Below are 14101 nucleotides of genomic sequence, written 5' to 3'. Positions count from 1 at the left end.
TCTTTTAAATGTTCAATTCAGAGGAGAAAATGTTAATTTGAAATACAGTTTATGGATGTGCCTTTTTTAATACAAATTGAGAGGTTGAAAGCAAGCATAAGAAATTAATGAATTGTAAATGTCACCTTAGGTAATATTTAATCATTGCTTATGTTTCAGAATCTCAGAGAAATGTTCCTTTTTAAAAAAATGGCAATCAGGAATCACAGAATTATGAAATAGCATATAATCAGAGTATTTTCCTCTTTGGGAAATCAAAGGTTTTTGCTTCTTTCATTTACAAGATTCTATTCAAGCCAATTTTTGACAGTGCAGAGCTCACTTCTCAAGATTAAAAGTTATACAATCATTCTCTAAATATAGGAAAATACGGAATCACCATCACATATATACACATTATCAGCAAGAGCTATCAAGAAAGAATTATAAAATAACCATTTTCAATAAACTAAAAAATTATAATGAGGGATTTTTAATTCATGGTTTCTCTGGTTTCTCTAGCTGTAAATCAATCACTTTGACATTGCCTATGTCTTGGTAGGTAGCTTGTAAACCTCTGGAGATGTCCTCATACATTGAGCAATCATCCAGATTCAGTCCCTGAAGAGAAAAGACAAAGAGTTCATTATTCTGAAACTCATGTGCCGAGGAAATTAAGGCTAAAATCCTACACAACTTTACTAAGCATGGATTGCAATTACAGTACATACAATAAAAGTAACACCAAGTAGCAATTAACATCTTTCCAATTGCAAAAAATTCTTCCATTGGTGAATATCAGGATCCCCCTTGTGCCCCCTCCCTTTATAGCACAGTCATAGCTACACTATCTATGTATTCTTGTACTATAGTTTGGAGTACGTAGATTATAGTAGAATAGGTCTCCTAACTGAAATCCCTGTTTTCATTGTTATATATCCCATTATTTCCTCCCCTTTCTTTTGCAATATGCCCATGAATCACTCCATTGACTTACTTCATACAGATTCTCCTCTTCACAAGCTTTCTTCTTGGCCTGCAAGAGGCGCTCATTTTCCCATCTCTTCTGCAAACAAGACAACAAGAGGCTAGGATTCACTAAAACGTCAACTAATATTATGCTTTAAGTTCTATATTTAACTTCAACTTTGGTGAAGAATATAAAATGTTTTAGTGTTGTACTTATGTATTGTACCATACACAAATAAAAACACTGTATTGCCCTAGATTAGGTTGATCTCAACCTGCTAATGTCTTGAAGACCTGGTTGTGCCCATGCATGAGGGTCAGGAAAGTAATTGAACCCAGATTCTTTTGTATGACCTCTTAGTCCAGGGGTGTCAAACTCAATTTCATTGAGGGCCGCATCAGCATTGCGGTTGTCCTCAAGGGGCCGGGTGGGTATGGCCAGGGTGGGCGTGACCTACTGGGTAGGCGTGGCTAGAGTGCATATAGCCTACTGGGTGGGCGTGGCCAGCTCTACATCGTTGGCATCAAGGGTGCCTATGGGGGCCTGGGCAGGAGTGGGACAGATCTGAGGGTCTCTGGCAGAAGGAGGGTCTCTGGGCCAGGGCCAAGGCAGTTGGAGCCGTTCCCTCACTGTTTCTAGGATGGCTTTGCGGGCCACATGAAACCACTTTGCGGGCCGGATCTGGCCCCTGGGCCTTGTGTTTGACATGTCTGTCTTAGTCATATGATTTTTATATCAATATAGATATATTATTTTTGAACCTTTGTTAACTGCCCAGAGTAATATAGTGAGAAAGGAGGGTATATAAAACAATTTAAGTAAATAAAATCAACCAGGAAAAACTATTCATATGCAGATAGTAAACCACAACATATGTTTGAATAGGCCTTGTCACATAGCTGGGTAAATTCAACTGTCAGATATAATGAAGAGTTTGTATGCAGAACTTCATTTTGGACTATAAACTGGAAGAATTTTTAGAAAACTCATTTCATTCAATATTGACTATATTAGGATTTATGCTAGTCATGGCCAACTTCTCTACCAATTATTGCGGAGCTGTTCTAGTATACTGTAGGTAGATCCTGACTTAATCTCTTAAGTCCAGTTTTAAGCACTGTCCACTGATTTTGATATGGAAATGGGTTTGTAACAACAAATATTTTACAGTTAATAGGACATAGATTTAATACAAGATGCTGCTTGTTTGTTTATGCTAACAATCCCCCTGATGAAAAACTGTTTGAGATTCACATATGAAGTTTTGCATTAAATGATGGAAAAAATAGATATATGCAATACTGTATGAATATTCTCCTAAAATCAGGCATCAACAGAATTTTATTTTGAGAAACCAACTATAGCTTCTTCCTAATGTGTATAGCTAACAACTTGCCTAATCCATGTTACAGTAATAGTTACTTAAATTACTGCCAATTGGATCTGATGTAATACCCGTACTGCGAAAGAAATGTTCAAAAGAAATTCAAAATATAGTTCCAAGAATAATAATCTCCTAATGATACTTTTGAAACCAGTTGATCTTTCCATTACTGTAAACTCTCTGCTAATGCCTCTGCGAGAAAGCAAGAATATTCTTTAACATGGTGATCAAAAGCAGAACAAGATCTGGTGACTGGAAACTATGCACAGACAGATTCAGAATGGGTCACACTATATGTGCATGTATGGAAATGATACGTGAAGGGAAAAAACAGCTCACCTTGAACAGCAGAAAAAGGCCAGGACCAATGGCACAGATAAGCAGAAGGAATCCCTCCACAGTGATAATCTTGTTTTTAATGGATTCACTCATATTCAGGAAGGAGATGGGCCAAGGTTCTAAAAAAACAGCCCAAAATGGACAATTGGTTGGAAACCTCATAACATTCCTGGTCTTCCTATTTACCACCCACTTGGAATTCTCTTTTTCAGAATTATGTACGCTGCCAACTCATCTTGCTGCAAATCGCAGATGTGTCTATTAATTCCCTGAGGTCCTTTTGTCAAATAGCAATTTTTGCAAAATGGCAAACACATTGACAAAAAGACCGCCACCGTAAACATAAGCAGGTCAATTTTAAATCGCACAGTTGGATTTGCAGAACATTCTAACCTTAGCTAATCTTAATCTTGGTTAATGGTGGGTGACTTATGTAATATAACTTCTGGCCACGCAGTAACTGTTGGGTTTATCTTATCACACAAACCCAGAATGTGGGTTCGTTCAGTAACCATTAAAGCATGTTAAACATAGCCAGCTTATGGATGTTAATTGTTTGGCACTGTCTCCATTTTAATGAGCAGAAGATTACATGCGTTGATGTCTAGCATATATTTAAGTCTCATATATTTCCCAACCAACTAGCCAGACAGCATTATCTAGCTCTGATATCCATGGAACCAATTAGACTTATATTGGCCTTGTCGATGCATTTATATGCACTTAAATGTCCTTTTGTCCTTAGTGCCTGGAACAATATAGATGACACACAAAGGTTTGCTTGCTCATTTTGGGGTTCTTATGTGCCAAACCAGCTGTCTGGATTTCTCCTATGTAGAGGTCTCTTCCTCCAACAGGTTTTGTAGACACCTCCTGCCTATTTAAAAACTTCAAATTAACATGTGTGGGCCGGAGGTGCATCATCATATCACAGACAAGCAGCAATTTCAAAAAGGAAATGGAAGTTCCAATTCACAGTGTATTGTGATGGAGCATGATTAAAAAAAGAAAAGTGAGATACTATAATTTTGAACCAGACAGAAGGACAAACAGCTGTGTTGGGGATCAAAGTTTTGTGGGAAAGCATACAATAAAAAAGCACCCCTCAATATCTCACCCCGATTCCCATTCTCTGAATAGATTACATTAGCTACTATTATTTCACAAATACACGTTCCTGTAAGAATTTAGTTCCTGTTATCCTTATCTGGTGAAGACTCTTGAGACAAATTTCTGAGGCTGAAATACAAGATGAGGAAGGGGCCACTTAACCCTTTGCTCATCTCCGTTTCAAAGCCGAAGAGCCAGCGCTTGTCCGAGGACGTCTCCGTAGTCATGTGGCCGGTATGACTAGACGCCAAAGGCGCACAGAACACTGTTACCTTCCCACCGTAGCGGTCCCTATTTTTCTACTTGCATTTTTACGTGCTTTCGAACTGCTAGGTTGGCAGAAGCTGGGACGAGTAACAGGCGCTTACTCTGTTACGCGGCACTCGGGATTCGACCTGCCAAACTGCCGACCTTCTGATCGACAAGCTCAGCGTCCTAACCCACTGAGCCACTTCGTCCCAATTAATCTATTATTTCCCCATATACCATATTCTAATTATTCTAGAAATGAAACCAGAGACACATACATAGATACATACACATACATAGATACAATTTTCCTGCCAAGCTATGAATTTGATAAGGAAACCAGAAGCATAGATATTATTAGTAAAGGTAAAGGTTCCCCCGCACATGTGTGCTAGTCGTTTCCGGCTCTAGGGGCCGGTGCTCATCTCCGTTTCAAAGCCGAAGAGCCAGCGCTTGTCCGAGGACGTCTCCATGGTCATGTGGCCGGCATGACTAGACGCCAAAGGCGCACGGAACGCTGTTACCTTCCCACCATAGTGGTCCCTATTTTTCTACTTGCATTTTTACATGCTTTCGAACTGCTAGGTTGGCAATTAGCTGGCAAGTCAGTTGCATTGGTCCAGTATTTCTTTCACGCCCGCAATAGAAAGTACTACAATAGTTAACAATCGTCTGTATTTAGACAGCAATAATTTATACAAGGGAAGAATTTTTCACTCATACGCCTTCCCAACCTTTTTTTCCTGCAGGATTTCTTGTTACAGTATATGAAATCCTCTGTTTGTCATTATCCAAATCACCTTTGGACCTTATATCAACCAGTACTACTTGCTTATTAATTGTGTTTTAGCTTTAGGCTTTCAGTCATTCCAAAGGCTATTTCTACATTTTTACACTGAAGATTCTGTTTCCTAAAAATAGAATAACCGAAGATGTCTTTGCAACTAACTCAATGGCTATTAAGATAATCCCAGAGCTGAAATATTCTAACTCTCTCTCTCCCTCTCCCTCTCTCTCTCTCTCTCTCTCTCTCTCTCTCTCTGTGTTTGTGTGTGTGTGCATGCACACACACACATGCATGGTACCCTCAGTCAGTTTGGTAGGAGACTGGGTCAGTCTTTCTGTCTTAGTCCAATGTGCCTCACAGAGTTGAAAAACATGTAAAATAAAAATACTAAATCTAAAAGTGAGCACACTGTATATTACACAAACTTGTCAGGCTTGTTTATAAACTTGTTGAGTTTATTTACACTTTATAAACTGGAGGATGGAATAGCCTTGAGCTCTTAGAGGAAAGGCATTATCTACATCTAATGAACATCATGCTTCAGACTTCCTGAATACCACTGGCTAACCTGTACCTGGCTTTTTTATGCTGAGCTCTAACCTAGCTCTCTAAAAAAAAAGTCTATAACGCTGAGAAAGTTGGAAGGAAAATAAAAATAAAATGGAATGACTAGTAGCAAGCTGTACACACTTGATTATAAGGGTATTTAGCACACCACTGGAAGACCTGAAGGGCCAAGTTGGGGACAGACCATCCTGGAGATGTTCTATGCAATCATTAAGAGTCAACGCTGACTCAACCAATCAATCAAAAACTAGGTTAGAGATCTGGGACATCATCTTTTCCAGATTTGGCCTATCCTGGAGGACTGACGGCTTTAGCCAATATTAATTAATTAATTGGATTTTGCAAAAGATAACCATTCAACCCTTAATAGTGTAAGGTTTATACTCACTCCTGACCCATAGATATGTTCCACACGATTGCCCATAACCGGTGTTAGCAATGACAGAGCAGTAGTACATGCCGGTATCATTCCTTTGGGCTGAATGAAAAGAGAGCTTTGACCAGCCCTGAATGATGTCTGTAGAGATTTTGTGGTGGCTGGTACTGGAGATGTCAACATTGCTACTACAATTTGGGGAGCAAGATTTTTTCCAGAAAACCTTTGCCCCAGATGGGGCCTTAAACTGACACTCCAGGGTGGCAGAATTCCCTTCCAAAATGATTCGAGAGTTATCTACGGGTTTCATGATGATGGGAGAGTGGGAACGGTGTTGCATCACAGGCTTGGAATCCTGACAAGTGGGATCCGTTGCCACAATTGGAGTCGTTACAATGTGATCGTTGGGTTTGGTAGAGTTTTGATCTGTGTTATTGGCTTGCTCTGTTGATGGAATGATTGGAGCGCTTTCAATGGTTGGGTTGACACAAATACAACCTGCAAATAGGAGAAGGGGAAAAAAATTAATCAAATTTATATAGCCACCCACCTCACCAAAGGTGACCCTGGGCATGGACAATAGATAAAACAAAAAATACGAAAATAGCAATTACAAATATAAAAATCATTGCAATCAATATCCTAAAATCCCAACATAGAAATCATAAGCGATGGGAGAATTAAAAAATGCCAACAATGGACCATCCAGACAAGTTTCTGGTTCCACCGGAGCCCCAGTCTTGATTACTGTATATAAAAATATTGGTGTACAAAACATGAAACAATCAAGATTCTCTATTTACTTTATGCCTGCCTAGAAGGATTGTTTGAACATACTTGGGAACATATTAGAACAATGAACCAGTGGAACAACCTGCCTCCAGAAGTGGTTAATGCTCCAACACTGGAAGATTTTTAGAAGAGACTGGACAGCCATTTGTCTGAAATGGTATAGGGTTTCCTGCCTGAGCAGGGGGTTGGACTAGATGACCTCCAAGGTCCCGCCCAACTTTTTATTATTATTATTATTATTATTATTATTATTATTATTATTATTATTATTATTATTATTATTATTATTATTATTATTTGAAGGCAAATATACGTGTCCCAGAATAATATTACAAGATCCAGTTGGGACCAGAGGTAAGGTTTCGGACTCACGCTGGAGCCCATCCTCAAGGAAATTCTTTCAGTGACCGACCCAGATTGGATCCCTCAACATATTACCTTGCTTCTGCGAGACTAATTCTAATTTAACTATGTACTGTATGCAATTTCATGTGTTAAAGAACTGTTAGTTACAAAAATCCTTTGATTATTGGCTGACTTCTCCTGTGCTTAGCCCTAGTTTCTTGAATCAAAAACAGTGGCTGTGTCTTACCCAATACAGTGAAGCACAAATTAAGGTTTACAATAGGAGGCATAGAATCAAAATTATGTGAAGTATTAGTACCGCTTTATAAATCCTTAGTAAGACCACACCTGGAATACTGCGTCCAGTTTTGGTCACCACATTACAAAAAAAGATGTTGAGACTTTGGAAATAGTGCAGAGAAGAGCAACTAAGATGAACAAAGGCCTGGAGACAAAAGCATATGATGAGTGGTTGCAGGATTTGGGTATGGCCAGTCTTGAGAAAAGAAGGACTAGGGGTGACATGATAGCAGTATTTCAGTATTTGAGGGGCTGCCACAAAGAAGAGGAGGGGGTCAACTTATTTTCCAAAGCACCGGAGAGGGTAGGACAAGAAACAATGGATGGAAACTAATCAAGGAGAGAAGCAACCTGGAATTAAGGAGAAACTTCCTAAAAGTGAGGACAATTAACCAGCGGGACAGCTGGCCTCCAGAAGTTGTGGCTGCTTCATCAATGGAGGTTTTTAAGAAGAGACTGGACAGTTACTTGTCTGAAATGGTCGAAGGTCTCCTGTTTGAACAGGGGGTTGGACTAGAAGACCTCCAAGGTCCCTTCCACCTCTATTCTGACTGAACTATATGGTGGGTTCACCCAACACACCAACTCATTGTTGTTAGCTGCGAAGTCGTGTGCGACCCATCGTGACACCACGGACAACGTTCCTCCAGGCCTTCCTATCCTCTACCATCTTCTGGAATCCATTTAGGCTCACGCCTCCTGCTTCAGTGACTCCATCCAGCCACCTCCTTCTCTGTTGTCCCCTTCTTCTATTGCCCTCAATCTTTCCCAGCATTAGGCTCTTCTCCAGTGAGTCCTCCCTTCTCATTAGATGGCCAAAGTATTTGAGTTTCAGCTTCAGGATCTGTTCTTCTAAAGAGCAGTCAGGGTTGATCTCCTCTAGGACTGACCGGTTTGATCGCCTTGCAGTCCAAGCGACTCGCAGGAGTCTTCTCCAGCACCACAGTTCAAAGGCCTCCATTCTTTGGCGCTCAGCCTTTCTTATGGTCCAACTTTCACAGCCACATATTGCAACTGGGAAGACCATAGCCTTGACTATACGCACTTTTGTTGGCAGGGTGATGTCTCTGCTTTTTAGTGTGCTGTCTAGATTTGCCATGGCTTTCCTCCCCAGGAGCAAGCGTCTTTTAATTTCTTGGCTACAGTCCCCATCTGCAGTGATCTTGGAGCCCAGGAAAATAAAATCTGTCACTACCTCCATTTCTTCCCCAACTCATAAGTCCATAAATCACAACAACGTGAAAACTCAGACTGGGTTTCTTTATGGCAGCCGGATGCCTGGAAATTCAGTAGGGCAAACCAGAGGAAACCTCTCTGAGTATTTGTCTGTCGGGTTGAGGAATAAGGCTTGCACAAAAAATGAAGAGGGCGGGGGGGGGGGAAGAAAAGGTCACTCCCACTCACCGTATTTCCCAATATGTCTTGCAATCTTTCCAATAACAAGCCCTCCCCAGGGTGCCTTCCCTGCTGGTAAAGCCACTCAACCACATCTCCATGACAGAATGCCGCCCCTCTTCACAGACTCAAGGGGCTGTTTGCTGGTTTTACTTCCTTTTTCCTGCCTCTGTTGACAGGAAACAGAAGAGAGCCACTTTTTTATCAGGGGGAAAGTTTACGGCCCACCCTAGCAGGTATGCAGAAGGCTTGCAGAGTTAGCTGGAACCAGATTTGAGAAGTTTTCAGAGGAAGTATATCTCTAAAAGCATTAGTCCCGAAGGTGCTTTTTAAAAAGCATTTTTTCAAAAGCTTCTTGGATGAGAAGCGAAACATCTTCAAGGAAGAACAAAGGAAGTCCAGTTACCTTTTGAAAAAGCATCTTTGGGACAACCATGACCTGGGTGACTGAGAATCTCCATAGGCATCTAAAAAGTTACGGCTGCAGAGAAGTACAGAGATTGCCTTGAAAAAGGAATTCAACAACCATTATCTAAACCCCAGTTTTGCCTGGATAGATAGGAGAGGGTGAGGAAGAAACTCAAGATTGTTCTAACTTGATTTTCTTTAGTATAAGACGTGTGAGATAGCACATCTCTGCACATTTTCAAGATTTTTATTACACCCTCTGGCCATAGAGGTTTAATGGTTCATGCTGTGTCTTTTCCAGATGTGGCCTATCGGGGAGGACTGACGGCTTTAGCAAATATTAATTAATTAGATTTTTATCCTGCCTTTATTACTTGATAAGTAACTCAAGACAGCAAACATACCTAATCCTCCTCCTTCCTATTTTACCCACCATACCAACCCTGAGAAGTGGGTTCAGTTGAAAGAGTGGGACTGACCCAAAGTTACCCAATCAACTTTCGTGTCTAGGGCAGGACTAGAACTCACCATCTCCTGGAGATTGACCTAAAGTCATCCAGCCGGGTTTCATGGCTAAGGTGGAACTAGAATTCACTGTCTCCTGGTTTCTAGGCTAGCACCTAATCCACTGCACCAAACTGGCTCTATCGCTTTAGAGCAGTGTTTCTCAACCTCAACAACTTCAAGATGTGTGGACTTCAATTCCCAGAATTCCCTAGCCAGCAATGCTTGCTGGAGAATTCTGGGATTTGAAGTCCACACATCTTAATGTTGCTGAAGACTGTTTTAGAGAAAATCTTAAGAAAAGAGACTATGGACTATGGAAATACCTGGAAGTGGGTCTCATTAACCCAATGGAAGGACTGAATCGAAATGCAGAAGGCTGTGCTAAGAGATTATACATAACTATTCAGGATACTGTAAGCACCCTTAAACCCAGTGGTGCATTCATTAGATATATACTTTGGATCAATACAGGCATCAATGGCCTTTTCCGAAGTCTTAATCAAACAGTCCTAAATCTGTAGAGATACTTTACTTGTCTGACATTGAGACCCAAATCTACTCAATCAGATTCAATTTGGGGAAAAAACTCCAGCAGCATCTGTTTGAAGACAAAATTTATTTGTTATATTGATGGGTGAACAGCTAATGGTTTCTCATGTGAACAAATATAATGATCTTCAGTGATGCTTGCATTGGGGAACCCGCATGTTCCTCCATCTTATATTCTTGTAAAATGACACACATAAAAGCATGAATAAAAAAAAGTGTTCACATCATATTAAGCCATAATATGTTTATTTTTGACTTAGCATTGGGTTAAATGGGGAGGTTGGAGCAAACTATGGTTTATTTTGACAAGTCTAATTCATTCGTTGATTTATTGATTGCACTGTAATTATGTATGTGCAAATAATTCATTATGTGTTTTCTTGATGTTCCTGGTTAATTTCTGGACACTATTCAAACCTCTAGCTAAGCAATAGTTGTGCAATATAAAAAGAATTTGAAGATATAAGAAAGAGACCCACAAACTGGCTCAACAAACAATGATTGCAAGTTTAACTGTTTTGTTTTCACCCTGTTCAGTAGGGTTTGTTTTAAACCAAGTGTATACTGTATATATCCAGCAGATATTTTACAGTATCTATTTTATCATGTTGTATTAATTTTAATTACCAACTCAGGATACAATTCTGTATCCATTTATATGGGTACAGGCACCTATTGTCTAAGATTTATTTTTATATAGGCTGGCTGGGGAATTCTGGGAGCTGAAATCCACACATCTAAAAGCTGACAAAGTTGAGAAACATTAGGGCAGGGGTAGGCAACCTTGGCTCTTTTATGACTTGTGGACTTCAACTCCCAGAATTCCTGAGCCAGCATAAAAGAGCCAAGGTTGCCTAGGGATACAAAAGATTGAGTCTTGCATTATTTACATAACAAAGTTCATTGCCAAAAAAAAGGCAATGCAATTCAAAGTTCCATCAACAGAGAGATAGAATCAAGATCACGTGAAGTATTGGTAGTGCTTTACAAAGCCTTAGTAAGAACACACTTAGAGTACTGCATTCAGTTTTGACTTTGGAAAGTGCAGAAAAAAGCAATAAAGATAATTAAAAAAAGGTAAAGTTTCCCCCGCACATGCGTGCTAGTCGTTTCCAACTCTAGGGGCCGGTGCTCATCTCCGTTTCAAAGCCGAAGAGCCAGCGCTTGTCTGAGGACGTCTCCGTGGTCATGTGGCTGGCATGACTAGATGCCAAAGGCACACGGAACGCTGTTACCTTCTCACCATAGTGGTCCCTATTTTTCTACTTGCATTTTTACGTGCTTTCGAACTGCTAGGTTGGCAGAAGCTGGGAACAGGCGCTCACTCTGTTACGCGGCACTTGGGATTCGACCCGCCAAACTGCCGACCGATCGACAAGCTCAGGCTAAAATATATGAAGAAGGGTGGCAGGAATTGGATATACCTGGTCTAGTGAAAAGAAAGACTAGGGGTGACATGATAGCAGTGTCCCAATATTTGGGGGGCTGCCACAAAGAAAAGACCTTGAAGGCAAAACAAGAAGCCACGGATGGAAACTAATCAAAAAGAGAACCAACCTAGATCTAAGGAGAAATTTCCTGACAGTGTGAACAATCAGTAGAATGACTGGACAACCCTTTGTCTGAAATGGTATCGGGTCTCCTGCTTGAGCAGGGGGTTGGACTAGATGACCTCCAAGGTCCCTTCCGACTCTGCTATTCTGTTCATTATAAGAAAAGTCCTTTTTCCTTCCAACTTTTTCTTCTTCTTTCATTCCATACCAGAATACACACTTGCAGCCCTGCCTGTTAAAATTGGTCCGTCCTGAATCTTCTTGGAATACCTATTCCAGATTCAAGAAGATGATTCACACTTTAGTCTACCATAAAGAGAGAGTAGTTGCATAGAAACTTGATTTCTAATCCTCTCTTAGTTAGGCTGGGTGACTTTCAGCCAATCTCTCTTTCACAAGAAAATAATGGCAAACCACTTCTGAAAATGTGGCCAACAAAACCATGGGACTTGTCCATGTCACCCTCAGGAATCAGGGCCACAACACGTAGCCCCCCCCCAAAAAAAAGCCTTTCCCATTTATAAAACCAATGAACTTCTGGGATTCATCACTGAAGCTATCACATAGAATTTGCCCAGTCGTACACCTGTGTACCAGCATCCTCATGGCTCCTTGGCCTTTAAAGACAGGTAAACACAAAACAAGCAGTTTTTCCATGGAAATCCGGAGGAAAGGCTTTTACCGTACCTTGTAGTGTTTGCTACCGGTCTGGATCTCCCCATGTTTTGGCAGTTGCCAGTCCATAGATTACAGTCGCTAAGAATATCTTACCTGAAAAGATTCCCAGGAGAAACAGGGACCACAGGTGGCATCGACCAACTTCCATCCTGTTAACTATCCCACAGAGAAGATTGTCCACCACATCTATGCTGCAGTCACTGCTGGACTTCAGCCTTGTTTGAGTTGTGCATTTTATTTTTTATTTTTTTACTTTTCCTGTTTTAAGCAGACTTCAGGCGATGCGCCTCGGTGCTCCTTTGCTCCACCCATAGAAGAAGTTGGTCTGTTTTTGGTTTTTGTTTGCTATGCACTGAAGCTTCAGTTTGAGGTTAAGCGTGTCTTGGGTTGCTTCAGAAGGGACAGGCAGAATTTTGTCCCCAGGACATTTCACAACTAAAAGCAAGAATTTCTATGAACAAAACTCTCTGCCAGTTGTTACCTGCCTGGCAGATGTGAACGTACATCTGACTTACAACTATCATTACAACTATCAAAGTTACAATGCAACTGAAAAAGTGACTTATAACCAGTCCTTGCATTTATGACCGTTGCAGCATCCCCCCCGATCAAAATTCAGGTGCTAGATAACCAGCATGTATCTAGGATGGTTGAAGCATCCCAGGGTCATGTGATCACCATTTGCGACCTTCCCAGCTGGCTTCAACGATGGTAAAGCCAGATTCGCTTAACAACTGCATGATTCACTTAACAACCAAGGCAAAAAATGCCATTAAATTGGGCGTGACCCACTTCACAACCATCTTGCTTAGCCAGGTAAATTCTGGGCCCAAATTTGGTTATAAATCAGTGACTACCTATAGTGAATTTGGGAACATTTGGGAACCTGGAAGAGTGGTTGGAATGAACAAGATTTGGCATTGAGTCTTCTTGGAAGACCAAGGGCACTTGGAATCTTCTGGATCTAAAAGGTTTCTTTTGTGTCCAAGTCCTCCACTTAGGAAAAGAGCATCTGAAGATTCGAGATGTTAACAGGAACATTATGACATCATACCTGAGCAAGGTGGACATTTAATAATTTAATAATTTAATTTAATAATTTGATTTCTATACCGCCCTTCTCCCGAAGGACTCAGGGCGGTGAACAGGGCAATACACAATAAAAATATTATACAAAAATTAAAAAGCCATTAAACATTATGCCCTTGAAATTAATACATATTACAATTAAAACTATTCACTGTTTTCTGCCAGATTGCCAGTGTATAATCTTAAAAAATGCTTGGGAACACCAGAATGATTCAGCAACTGAGACATTCCAATCTCTAATGCAAAACTTTACTGAGCACACCATATCGGCACTGACGAATAGAAAACCAGCTCTGCTTAAATTGGCGCCAGAAAAAGTAAATTAAAAGTATAGAAAGTCCCCTTAACCTCTGACAGTACAGGTCACATTCCCCAATTAATCGTCGGACAATTATTATGAGAAAAATCTTCAGTTCCCAGCAAACAATTCTGGGATGACCTTGGTTCTCAAGCTGGGCAACCCGGCACCTGCGATGCACATTCCATTCCTTTGCCCTCCCCCCTGGGTCTTTAGGCAACTGAAGAAACAGCAATGGCTGAAGCAGCATAAGATTTCTTTGAAGCTTGACACCTTGTGCCAAAAGGAAAAATAGTTCCGTAGTTTTCTTATGCTCGTAGGGTTTCCAGTGTTCAGAGCTACTGGATCCAACTGGCTGTCTTGCTAATGAATAGAACAGAGCTGGAAGGGACCTTGGAGGTCTTCTAGTCCAGCCCCCTGTTCAGG

At 40.7% G+C, this 14101-nt stretch overlaps 1 protein-coding gene across 1 annotated transcript; it reads right to left on the bottom strand.

The window, feature by feature from the left end:
* Positions 1 to 121: 121 nt before the first annotated feature.
* CD79A (CD79a molecule) lies at positions 122 to 12498 on the bottom strand. The gene is made up of 5 exons (XM_083368963.1): positions 12382 to 12498; positions 5774 to 6259; positions 2673 to 2791; positions 977 to 1045; positions 122 to 600 (listed from the first exon to the last, which is right to left on the bottom strand). Exons 1-5 carry the CDS (start codon positions 12434 to 12436, stop codon positions 478 to 480), a joined length of 852 nt encoding a protein of 283 aa, XP_083225089.1. The 5' UTR covers positions 12437 to 12498; the 3' UTR covers positions 122 to 477.
* Between the last annotated feature and the right edge of the window lie 1603 nt (positions 12499 to 14101).

The sequence above is a fragment of the Vipera ursinii genome, assembly GCF_947247035.1.
Source record: "Vipera ursinii genome assembly, chromosome: 9".
Lineage (NCBI taxonomy): Eukaryota > Metazoa > Chordata > Lepidosauria > Squamata > Viperidae > Vipera > Vipera ursinii.
This window is presented reverse-complemented; position numbering and strand designations above follow the sequence as displayed.

Excerpts from the sequence above, each read along its gene's own strand:
- CD79A (XM_083368963.1), bottom strand. The coding sequence starts at position 12,436 with ATGGAAGTTGGTCGATGCCACCTGTGGTCCCTGTTTCTCCTGGGAATC. Across the intron at positions 6,260-12,381 it reads TCTCCTGGGAATCTTTTCAG|GTTGTATTTGTGTCAACCCA; the intron begins GTAAGATATTCT and ends TCCTATTTGCAG. Across the intron at positions 601-976 it reads AAGAGGAGAATCTGTATGAA|GGACTGAATCTGGATGATTG; the intron begins GTAAGTCAATGG and ends TTTTCTCTTCAG.